Source organism: Schistocerca piceifrons, chromosome 3 (assembly GCF_021461385.2).
Source record: "Schistocerca piceifrons isolate TAMUIC-IGC-003096 chromosome 3, iqSchPice1.1, whole genome shotgun sequence".
Classification (NCBI taxonomy): domain Eukaryota; kingdom Metazoa; phylum Arthropoda; class Insecta; order Orthoptera; family Acrididae; genus Schistocerca; species Schistocerca piceifrons.
In genome coordinates, this window is record NC_060140.1 from 399,002,420 (window position 1) to 399,015,797 (window position 13,378).

The 13,378-nt window shown below is 42.0% G+C and overlaps 1 protein-coding gene across 2 annotated transcripts in view; it reads left to right on the forward strand.

Moving 5' to 3' along the window:
- LOC124788192 (POU domain, class 3, transcription factor 2) overlaps nucleotides 1–13,378 on the forward strand; it is a 642,117-nt gene that overhangs the window by 424,530 nt on the left and 204,209 nt on the right. For both annotated transcript variants that reach the window (XM_047255360.1, XM_047255361.1), the window contains exon 3: nucleotides 5,227–5,289. In XM_047255360.1, the coding sequence (XP_047111316.1) occupies nucleotides 5,227–5,289 (63 nt within the window). The remainder of the gene's footprint in view (nucleotides 1–5,226; nucleotides 5,290–13,378) is intronic.

The following is a 13,378-nucleotide window of genomic DNA, read 5'->3' on the forward strand; positions in this document are numbered from 1 at the left end:
CCTGTTATATCGCGTCTTTTAATTAACAGTTCCCTCTCTCTTTGCTCTTTTTTTGTCTTTTATTTTTAATAAAACGCCTGTCACTGCAAAGCACAGTGCTGGTTTCACCTTTAAGTGGGAGCAGCACAGAGGGAACAGTGCTGCGTGTGTATTTTCTTGTGTGTTTTAAAGCGTCTTTGTTAACATTAATCAAGCAGCTTGGCTAATTAGTTTGGTTAAATTTAGTAATTATGCTAGGCCATAAAGGCGGGGTACGAGGCAAGAAGGGTGAATAGACGGCGTCACGCCTTACGTCACGAGGGGCGCCGAGGAGGAGCTTTGGGCGGCGACCAACAGATGGCGCGCACGGCGTGGCGGTTCGCTCAAATTCCACGTGGCCCCAGGCTCAAAGCGAGGGAAAACGGCGTAGCGCAAAGCAGTGGTTTTCACGCGTACACCGTGCACCGCAACAATGGTGTATTCAGTAGTCCCCTGTACAAACCGATGCTGGTTAATTATAACGACCCGACTACGGTATGAAACCTTTAAGTAACAAAATGTATTATCCACCACCACGCATTACGTTTCACCAACACTAGAACATACCAATATAATCCCGGTATATATAAATTCACATGTAGCAACTGTAGTAACTTTCCCATTGGCCAAACAAAAGAAAAAATTAACGCCGGATTTAAAGAACACATTTAGAAACAGAAAGACATCAATCGAGCTTCTTTATCCACAAGGACTACTAAATGAGCATACAGAATTTAGACACAAATAGGCTGTTACCTCAAATACCGTACTGAACTTTTAGAACACGAAAATGGATAAATCTGAAACCAAAGATAATTGCGACGAAATTCAGTTAATAAAATAATATCGCTGTCCACCTGTCCATCAGCATAATCTTTGCAAACATATTACGTTGTAAGAGTAGAACTGTCAAACTACCATCAAACCATAATTAAGAATTATTTCCGTATTTTTACGTCATTTACAATATAATTAAAACACCGACAGTTATAAGGCAATTCTCTAACGACGTAATATAGATGTCACAGCATTGTAGACACGAGCACAATATAGTCACTTTAATATAAATGACATTCACACTTATATAAGTATGCAGGTACTTGACAATGGCGATAAATGCCGAGAAAGTCTGTCGTTAATAAAGATTAATTGTTATAAGCATGTATTCTGGTGCATATTTCTAATAATCATGTCATTATCTGACATATATTATGCTGCTGCCCCTAAAGAAGAAAATATGTCATTACGCCCTCTTTGTGAACAGTATGTATATCTTAGTTCATCATGAGTTATGGGGTTGTGAATATTCATACCAATGAATCAGGGACACAGATTCTTCGGTGAAACATTTCGAAAAAATCTACATGAAATTATCAACACTGTCAGCTTCTCCCAGTAAACATGTACCCTCAGGAGAAAGACATTTCTCGGACGACTGGGGTTCACAACTAACTTTAGACCATGCATATAACTCCATATTTGCAGCCAATTCACTCTTCAAGAACAGGCAGTCTACCGTACTTGCTGCATCTCTACTAGACGTTTCACGCACAGGTCCACTTGACAGTGTTACCCAGTTACTGCAACAGTTTGAAACTGTAGAAATGGCAGCTACGTCATTTGCATCACAATCTCCTCCATGTTCCAAAGCTTCTGCGTGCTCCTCTGTAACCTCTTGCCAGCTGTTCACTATTCTGTCAGTATTCTGATATGTTGTCCCGAGTAGACAAGACAGGTTGCTCATGCAATTGCTTGGATCTGAAGATGATCCGAGTGATCGAAGCATGTAATCGAATTACAAACGTGTGCAACTGAGACGGAGCAATAAATGAGAATTATCTTAAATATCTACTCGTATACAGCTGCAGAATACCGTCAAGGTGATTATGTCGGCTGTAGTGAAAATCATTCCTTGCCTGATTTTTGACTTTACCATTGCGACGCAGTCAGCCTGAATGCAGAACTACAGATATTTATACATATATCAAAAAGGTTTGCATCATCTCGGTTCCGAGAGTTCCGGAACCCATACAGAAAATTGGAATATAGATCAACGTAAACATCATTTCCGCCCTTTTTATTGCTGATGAAAACCCCACGTTGCATATTGTACCACCATTAACCGAGATCTTCAGGGGTGGTAATCCAGAATGCTGTACACACCGGCACCTCTAATACCTAGCAGCACGTCGCCTTGCATTGATGTATGACTATATTCTTCGTGCCATACCATCCACAAGTTCATCAAGGTACTGTTGGTCCAGATTGCCCCACTCCTCATCGGAGATTCGGTACGGATCCTTCAGAGTGGCTGATGGGTCACGTCGTCCTTAAATAGCCCTTTTCAATCTATCGCAGGCATGTTCGATAGGTTCATGTCTGGAGAACATGCTGGCCACTGTAGTCGAGCGATGTCGTTATCCTAAAGGAAGTCAGTCGCAAGATGTGCACGATGGGGGCGCGAATTGTCTTCCATGTAGACGAATGCCTCGCAAATATGCTGCCGATATGGCTGCGCTATCGGTCGGAGGATGGCATTTGCGTATCGTACAGCCGTCACGGCGCCTTCCGTGACGACCAGCGGCGTACGTCGGCCTCACATAATGCCACCCCAAAACAGCAGGGACAGTGTTCAAATGGTTCTGAGCACTATGGGACTAAACATCTGAGGTCATCAGTCCCCTAGAACTTAGAACTACTTAAACCTAACTAACCTAAGGACATCACACACATCCATGGGACAGTGTGTCTAAGGCGTTCAGCCTGACCGGGTTGCCTCCAAACACGTGTCCGACGATTGTCTGGTTGAAGGCATATGCCTGAGCGGTCCATTCGGCATGTTGTTGAGCCCATCTGTACCGCGCTGTATGGTGTCGTAGTTGCAAAGATGGACATCTCCGTGGACGTCTGGAGTGAAGTTCCGCATCGTGCAGCCTATTGCGCACAGTTTGAGTCGTAACACGACGTCTTGCGGCTGTACGAAAGGCATTACTCAACACGTTTGCGTTGCTGTCAGGGTTCCTCTGAGCCATAATTCACTGCAGTAGTAGCCCTTGGGCGGTCTGAGCGAGGCACGTCATGACAGTTCCTGTCTCTCTGTATCTCCTCCATGTACGAGCAACATCGCTTTGGTTCACTCCGAGTCGCCCGGACACTTCCTTTATTGAGAACCCTTCCTAGTACAATGCAAAAATGCGGACGCGATCGAACAGCGGTATTGTCCGTCTAGGCATGGTTGAGCTAGAGACAATACGAGCCGTGTACCGTGTACCTCCTTCCTGGTGGAGTGACTGGAACTGATCGGTTGTCGGACCGCTTCGTCTAATAGGGTCTGCTCATGCATGCTTGTTTACATCTTTGAGCGGGTTTAGTGACATCTCTGGAACAGTCAAACGGACTGAATCTGGATTCAATATCCACATTCAACGTCTATCTTCAAGAGTTCTGGGAACTGGTGTGATGCAAAACTTTTTTTTTTTTTTGATGTGTGTAGTAATGGTCGCCCGCCTCCTGTGTGACTTTCTCACATTTATATTACTGAAATTACATCCTCGAAAATCTTAGAATCCCCATAACCCATATCTTTTCAGTATCAATGTCGATAACAGGCAAAAATGATCGAGATTCACGATTTCCGGTCAAGTTTGTACGGACCCCTCAGTGTCCTATTCTCACTCGCATCTGGCCAATCAATGTTCTTTCGTATTAGGAAAAGTTGATTAGCTGATGCGAACTTGTTCAGATTTCAACATTTTAAAAATTCTTTCAAAAGCACTTCTTCAACAGCAATATTTTGCATAACGATTTTTTATTGGTTTTACTAAATCTGATTACTTTATTCCTCACTCAACAGCATCTTGAAGGAGCGAATTATCAGTGGCACAAGCTTTATTCAAAACAGCAACAGAGTCCATGAACGAAATCGTGTTTCTAGAAAATAAATAATATTTTACAGTTCTGTAATCAATAAACGTCAGAAGAATATAATTCTTCTATATTTGATTTATCAGGCGACACAGCTATGAACATTAAAACGCGGCAGCCAGTTACACATGCGCTAATAACTATGTCTCTTCTTGTGATGGTAGCTGAGTCTTCAGTAATAACGTAGGTGGTGAGATGTGCTGCTGCAGGGATCAATATAAAATTAATTATACCTTCTTGTATATGAGTAGTTCATGTTATGCTCCGACGTGTGTACTTGGAGATTAACATGGCGCCAAATGCAGTGAGCGGTAATGTTGTTAGTAATGATGCAGGACAGGCCATGAAAAGTGGAAATATACAATTGGGCAACAGCAGCAGCAACAAAAGCGGCGAAATGTATTTGGCAAAGCACTGAGCGCCGACTAGTCAGAAGTTGCTACTGGAAGAGAAGCACAACAACCATTTCTTCTGCGGTTGCGTTATTCGGGTTGTTTCCGCGTATACTATATTATGAGTATTGCTAAAACTAAGTTTTCCCTTGCCGAGTTCAACACCGTCGATATCATCGGAGAAGAACTACATATTTGTAATAGTCTTGGAAATCCACCATCAGCTCTGCAGTACATACATTGTGTAAAACTGAGCACAAATGATTGCGTTGTGTTATCAATTATCAGTGGCTTCTGGGATGCCAGAGAAATTTATTTATTCGTTCACAGAAGACAAATGTTCCCAGTAAGACTCTAAAACACCACCACTTGTGAAGTAATCGACGTGGGTTTTGACAGTAATGCTAAAAACTAAAATTCACTGGGAAAAATGAAATGTAGAATTTGTCAATAGTTATAACAAAACCAACAGACTTAAAAAGATAGTTGGACTTATTTAGTGAAGACAGATAGATTTGGAAAGAATCGTATTCCCTGGGACGACAGTTGACTGCATCTGTATTTGATAACAAAGATTACATACAAATGTTATATGTCCATAGAAAGAAAATGTAAGCCATTATTGTAGCGACAGAAGAAAATTATGGTTTGAATACTGCTGATATAAACAATATTCCCTCTGGGTGTGTGTGTGTGTGTGTGTGTGTGTGTGTGTGTGTGTTTGTTTGTTAGAGAGAGAGAGAGAGAGAGAGAGAGAGAGAGAGGACGCGATGACGCGATGTGTATATCTGTCAATAAGTAAGTGAAGAAATACTCTTTTATGTTGCAGTCAAACTTTTTATTTATTATCAACGGCAGAGGCAGGCAGCTTATCAACTTGTTTTTGTTTCAGGGACACTCTGGTTATGGTGCCCGTTCATCTGACCATTCACCGTACCTGCATTCAATCAACGAGGTCAGTAATCATCAGCTCTAACATAAGAATTTTCTTGCACATTTTGTCTAAGTGCGATATATTTCCCGTACCCATTTTCAACCTGCACGCAAAGTCCTTTACCTTCTTCAGGCATTTCAATCCTTGCATGTTGTATGTTAACCGGGGACCTAGAAACGATTGAGAGGCTCCGTCCCCGCCGCAGCCGCAGTGGTCCACAACCCCACGACGACTACCGCAGTCCACTTCACCCCTCCGTCGCCCCACACCGAACCCGGGGTTATTGTGCGCTTCGGCCCCAGGTGGACCCCCCAGGGAACGTCTCACACCAGACGAGTGTAACCCCTATGTTTGCGTGGTAGAGTAATGATGGTGTACGTGTACGTGGAGAACTTGTTTGCGCAGCAATCGCCGACATAGTGTAACTAAGGTGGAATAAGGGGAACCAGCCCGCATTCGTCGAGGCAGATGGAAAACCGCCTAAAAACCATCCACCGGACCTCGACACAAGTCTGCCGGGCGGATTCGTGCCAGGGACCAGGCGCTCCTTCCCGCTCCGAAAAGCCGTGCGTTAGACCGCTCGGCTAACCGGGCGGGCCTTTCATTCCTTTCTTCCAGTCGCCTTTATATTTAACAGCTCCGTTTAGCACAATAAATTCTGAATCGTTCTTCAGACATATATCAAGTACGAAATGGCCACTGAAAATAATTGACTATGGATGAAGAGCTACTTATGTAAATTTTAAAACAGCTTGCCTGAAAGTTAGGATTTCGACGTCATGCAGAATGCTTGCGAGATACCAGAACTTGAGAACTGACACTGTAGATGTGAATTCGAATAATTAAAAACGCGGGGTATTTTAGGGTGAAACTGTGGTCGTATGGACCAATTTGGAAGGGAAACATTACATAAACTTGTGCAACATTCGCCGTGGCACTGAATTTTTTTAACGTTAACTGTTAAGAAAAAGTAGCATTAATGGTTCACACTATCACCTCTTTAAATATGTTCGTTCCCTGTAGAAGCACCCTGTACAGATATTTACAGAAGGCATTCATATTATTCATAGTTGCTTGTGAGTCGCGAAAGTAAATCATGACTGCAGTCGATATTCATTTAAAACTGTTGCTCACGAAAGTGACGAGGATGGACGCTCATGTACATTTAGTTCCTCAGGTGAATCAAACTATAAAGCTAAAAGTCACTCATACTCAAAACGTCTCTGGGAATTCGTTTCAGTTTTTTTCTGTTTTACTTACTCGGTTGTGAAACAACACCGGGATCGTCAGATATGCGAATGCTAGTCTGTATGTCGAGATTGGAATAGCAAATAATCATTATAAAATGCGCAGTTAGTATTTTCATTTCCCACGCGACATGGGGTATAACGTGGTGTTATCTAATAACACTAAAATCAGTATAGCTTTATTACGTTACTATTTTATGGTTGCTTTAAATTATACTTGTCGTCCATTATTTCTAAAAACTGCTGTCCTTTAGTAATTGAAACAGTGGTACTCGTAAATGCTGCATTCGACATAAATAACTTTATTTCGAACCGTGCACCATGATTCTTCAATCTCTGGTCTTTCATCATCAAATGATTTACGAGTATTTTCTATACTATATAGCCTGCCTCTTTCAAATGATAACCGATATCGCTGTGGCAGCTTAATAAAATCACGGTTGGAGTGGCGTTATTACTGGAGAAGCGTCTTCCGTCTCGATACTGGACGGACGCAATGTGAAGTTGCTGCAGTACATCGAAATGTACTTATTTGCGTACGGTATTAGGTACCTGTCCCGCAACTTTTGTCCTGTCCGGATAGCTCTGCAGCGCTGAAGATGACCTATTTCTGCACGGTCTAAAATAAGCTAAGAAGTGGCAGTCATAAATGGGTTCGGCTATTCTCGGGCCGCGGCCAATTCACTCAACTTGTTTCAAATTCCTGCCTCGTTTGCCGCTGTGCATCGTTGTCTTAGTGCGTCTGAGCAATCCTCGTGTTTTTATACAGCGTTTCTCTCATATCCTATATCATTTTCTCTATTCAAGGACATGTAATAGCCGGCCGAAGTGGCCGTCGGTTAAAGGCGCTGCAGTCTGGAACCGCAAGACCGCTACGGTCGCAGGTTCGAATCCTGCCTCGGGCATGGATGTTTGTGATGTCCTTAGGTTAGTTAGGTTTAACTAGTTCTAAGTTCTAGGGGACTAATGACCTCAGAAGTTGAGTCCCATAGTGCTCAGAGCCATTTGAACCATTTTTGAACATGTAATAACGTCAGAAAGATTGAAACCATTATTTCTTAAGTACTTTCAAAGTAAGCCAAACCACTGCTAATTCTTTAGTAATCAATACCTTCACTACGCAATAACAGTGGTGATGTCACTGGTGACAGTGCCACTAAAGCTGAGTAACTAAACATTGTTTCCCGAAACTCCGCAGCATAAATCACGCCTTGAAAGTTAACACTTAATCAAAATCAAATGCAAAATGATTTAGACAAGATATCTGCATGGTGCGAAGAGCAGAAGTTGACTCTAAATAATGAAAAGTGTGAAGTTATCATCATGAGTACTAAAAGAAGTCCGCTAATTACACGATAAATCACATAAATCTAAGGGCTGTACCTTCAACTACATACTTATGGATTACTGTTACGACTGATTCAAATTGGAACGATCACATAGATAATATTGTGAGGAAAGCAAACCAAAGACTACGATTTATTGACAGAACTCTTAGAATGTGCTGCAGATCTATTAAAGGGACTGCTTACACCACACTTGTGCGCCCTTTCTGTGCCGTGTGGGGTCCGCTTCAGATGGGACTGACGGAGTACATGGAAAAAGTTCAAAGAAGGGCAGCTCGTTTTGTATTCTTTTGAAACAGGAGAGAGGGTGCCACGGATATGATACATGAATTGTGTTGGCAATCGTTAAAACAAAGGCGTTTTTCGTTTCGGCAGGATCTTCTACTGAAATTTCAATCACCGACTCCTCCAATTACGAAAATATTTTTTTGGCGCCCACTTACATAGGGAGAAATGATCATCAGAATAAAATAAGAGAAATCAAGGCTCGCACAGAAAGATTTAACGTTCATTTCTCCCATTCGCCTTTCGAGAGTGGAACATGCAGAAATAGCTTGAAGGAGGTGCCAGGCACTTAATTAGGAATTGTGGAGTAATCATGTAGATGTAGATGTTGAATTGAAGACACTGTCTTGGGGAAACTGAGACCAATAGTTACATGCTGCGTCCACCCATTTGGATAACTGCGTTTTGCAGCATTAAACTGGAAATTTACATTTATCAAATTGAAACCAGTCATCAAAAATTGTAGTAGACCAGGTGGTATTTACTTTCATTACAATGCTAATGCTCCCTGATAAATAATCTAAAGGCGATCTTTAGACTTTTGTGAAGTGCTCACTACCGTTTGAACCCAACTGATAAATTTTCTGAGAACAATTGCAGTAACATGATGTTTGCCACTGATAAGTGGAAGCTTTGCTACCGATTATCTTGTAATAACGTTTTTTGAGGTTCACACCCATTACGGTAAGGCATTTTTGAAATTACAAGACGTCTTAATTACTGTGAAGAAATGTTGCATGCAGTGGAATGAAAGAACATTAAATGTTTAAAATGAGTAAAACATTAAATGTTGAAAATGAGTAATTGTTAAGGAGAGCAGTACAAATATGTGTTAATGCAATTATATGTTACGTTTCATTGTGATGTTTCTCCATGAGTTTTCTTGGGAGGTGTAATAGTAGTGATTACATGCTCCTGTTCTTTACTTAGTTTAGTGTACCGAGGCGCATGAATGGCTGCGATGAATGTTTGTGCTGGGGTACTGTTGTGTTTGTATTGTTAAGGGTGACAACGGAAATGAAATATAGAGCCGTGAAAGAAAAAAATCGATGTCGTCTGTTTCGAATAGCAGTGAGAGTACTGCTGAACATAACATCCCCATCTTTCAGACGCATCATTGTAAACGGTGTCACATGGTTTCAGTCGAAGAGATGTTGTGAAGAGTTGTGGGATTTAATAAAGGATTAGCACAGACATTCTGATATTCAAGAACTAATGCCAATTCGTTTCCTCCAACTGCGACCAGCTACTTCGCTGTCGAGCGACAATGCAGTAAGTGCGCGTTAGCGATCTCTAACACGTAGCGAGTTTAGAGATTAAATTTACACGGTCGTGGATGTGACATCGATTTTCACTGTCATCATAAAATTTGACCTAGCGGTCATCATGGATAAGATTTGTTACGTAAGAAGAGAACCAAAATTGACTAGGAACGATGCTGACGCGATGCTGTGCTCTTTAAATTGTGGTGTAATATCGTTTCAAATTTTCAATGCAAAAGCTTATCACTCGGTAATATCATAGAAAGCGTAAAAACAATAATTACCTACGCCTCTAGGCAAGAATAGTGCATTCAACGTGTGGCAGAAGAGAGATGCTGCCCCTCTACCAAGAAAAAAAATTTCCTTGAGACTGAAAATGCCACGTGGGCCTGGACTTTGAAAACTTCCGCAAGCGTTGTACAACATTCAATCGCGGTGGTTTTTCTTCGTTTTAACAACCAATAAAAAAATGATAAAAATGTGAATACATATGAATACTAGATGCTTGACAGCAAAATAATATGTTCATGCCCCATGCAAACTAAACTTTCTGAGTTAAATACATTGTAGGTAGTACATTAAAAGTGGTAGCATTAGTCCATTTGGAGATTAATAAATACAGTTTTCCTACAGTTTTGCGCTTTACTTCTTAAGAAATTGTGCTTTGTTCCCTCCACATTTCCCTCTTCCACAACCGCCCTGCCGCAGCCTCCCGACAGCCCCTCAAGATCTTGGGCACACTCTAGCCTCCCAGCGTAGCTGGAAGAAGGGCTGGGCATAATAAGAACTCGCGCGTCGTAATAGCTTAGCAGAAGGGGAACTGACACGAAAAAAGTATCCATACTTCTTGGTACAGAGCATTTTTATCTCGATATCCATACTTTTTTTCAGCTGATGCTTTTTCACATACCGGAACTTTGCAGAATGCATAGTATCGAATGACCCTAATAATGATTTATTACATTTTAGTTATTTACCCAACATTCTGGCCGCATAACACAGTTGCAACACTTTCAGCATTTGAACGTGCGAGCACCAACAGGCCAACAACTGACGGCAGTGTGAGTGTACGAAATTATTTGCAACGCTTCGCCAACCTTGTTTACGTTTCTTGCAGCTTCAAACGGTATACGATCTCTGCAGTCATCATAAGATGTTAGCACACAGGAAAGACAGGAAAAAAGGTGGAACAGTAGCCGTTTTCGAACCCACTCTGGTTGATCAAAAAGATGCAGTGAGCCTTTATTTGGCAGCACCTGTATTACGGCTCTGAGCTAATCATTTAGAGCAATGGGAACACGTGAAGGTTTTTCCCCTCTAGTTGTATAAGCTTCGCAGCGAGTGACTGACGACTCCAGCGACATCAGTGTCCCACGTGAGTTTGTTCTTAATCACAGGCAGTACGTTTTCACAGTCGCAAAACGGTCTATCAACGAAACGATTGGATAAAATATTGATTTGAGTGACCGTTCGGAGGAGGAATGGGAAGTTTAGATAAGTTTTAATTTATTTATTTTTGGTTTCTATTCAGCTGATTCCGAAAATATACTCTGCAATTTCATATTGAATGTTCCAATTTTTTTATTTGAATCTGCAATGAAAATAAAAACATTGCTTGATTTGTAGTTTGTATACTGGTGTGCAAAACGCAATGACGAAAGTAACTTTCACATGATGTGGTTCTGCCATGTAACATAGCTCCATGAAACTTGGAGTACACATAGACTGAATTGCTACAGCATAGTACAGAACTGAAAGGGAAGCTCGATTTATGAAGGTTCCACGGACTGTACAAAAGACAGGACATGGTTCTTAAAAAGGTGTGTGATCACCAATGATGGCAATGCTCTACAAGGTGCCCCCATGCTGGCCGCAAGGTTGGTAAGGTTTTGTGGTGGTAGGGCGTTCTATTCCTCCAAAAGCTTGGTTAACATCTGCTGGATGGTCGTTGGCGCATGTGGACGTACGCATCCAACGCGATGAGATGTAAGTCGGGGGAAGTGGCTTGTAAGTCCATTCGCCGAATATCCTCGTGTTCCAAGAGCTTTTCCACCTGCGCTGTTCGAGGCGGTCGCGCATGCCATCCTTAGAAATGAAGTCTGGGCCGAATGCGCACCGGAAAAGACGCACTAGGGGAAGGAGTACAGCGTCACAATAACGTTGGCCGGTGAGTGTACCGCGTGCAGAGATTTGAAGGACAGTACTCCCATGAAACATTATGCTTCCCACGCCATAGCATCTCGACCATCAAAACATCATGTTTGACAGTGTTCGTGGGAGAATTACGTGTTCCCACATGAGGATATGTACAGCGTTGTCGAAATGATAGTTTTGATGATCCAAGTTTTATGGTGAGGGGGAGCATAATGATGAATGGGCGTACTGACTTCCAAACCTTTGAACACGATACACTAAACGGTCAATGTTATTGTGGTACTGTTCTCCTGGTGAGATTGGCCCTGACTTCATCTTTAAGGCACCTCATCGAACAGCGCAAAGAGATGGTCTCTTGGAACGAGAGGATATTCCGCGAATGTTCTCGCCAACCCATTCCCCCGTCTTACACCACAACGAGCTATTGTGGTATGCATTTGGAATACGTATTGTAGTACACCAGCGACCATCCAGCAGTTGACAACTGTGCTGATGGAGGAATGGAACGCCCTGCCACAAGAGCCTTATCAACTTTTTGGCCAACATGGGAGCGTGTTGCAGAGTATGCACTGCCACCTATGCTGACCACATACCTTATTAAGAACCGTGCCCCGCCTTTTGTAATTTTCACGGGACCATCATGAATCTCGGCGCCTTAAGTGTAATTCTCTTCGAATAAGAGTGTCATTTCAGTTCGTGTCATTACGTATTCCTGTCAGTTACCTTCTGCACTGTACTGTAACTGTTGTTTCTCTGCATGGTCCAAGTTTCCTCGAGCTACGTTACTTGGCAGAACATATGTGGAAGTAGACTTAAGTTTGACAAATCTGTGTATTGTTCTATTTAAAACTTGTGAAAATCGACCGTCTCTCTCTGTTATAGATACATTTTAAAACCATAGATAAAGAGACTGGAGCTGATAGAATCGTCTCTAATCTTTTTTTTTTTTTTTTTTTTTTTTTAAGAAGTCTCGGTACTTCACGATATCAATGCTTTTGTTTCGATACTTTTATGAGTATGAAATTAAGCATGAGTAAAGTATCGATACTTTTCGTTGTATACCGTGTCCCTAAGCGGAGGGAAGTTCTCGTGTGCTGAACGGTAGCCGCCTCTAAGTGGGACTAGGCTGACGATGTGTTACAGTTGTCAGCTGCAAATGCGGCACACAAGGGTCTACTGTGCGGGTGCGTGCAGCTGGTCTCCAACGTCTGAAAGGCACGATGTCTCTCTGGCAGGAGACCGTGACGAAGGTAATGGTTCGCGAAACACTCGCAGCTAACGGCACAGAACTGTTGCCTGTTGACGTGCGACAAAGGTATAAGTTCATAACACAGTCTCCTATAGTTTGTAGCCTTAAGGTAATAATTGAACGCGTATTCAACAAGAAAGAACAAACAACACAGGTAGTTATAAAAGCTAAGTCAACACAGGTAGTTACAAAAGCGAAGTACAGGATGGAGCGAGCAAATTTCGCAATCTCCATAGTCGGCAGCACAATACCATTACCTTCCGAATTTACCCCCTTGTAAAATAGGTAATAGCATAAAGCTCAGTAATATGGCTTCTACATTTAAATATATACTCCACCAGCCACTGTGCAGCGCATGTTTGAGGGTATATAGTACCAATACTTTGTGCTGAATTTGCGAATGGCTCCGAGAAAGAATGTATATATAGGCTGCACCAAGCATTTACGATAAAAATTATTGCGTTCTAGAGAATCCTAAAGTGAGTACTTTGAGATCAGATGCTAATAATAGGAAACGAATGTTAGTTTTTCGTTTACATAAACAATTTAGGTATTACAGTAACAATT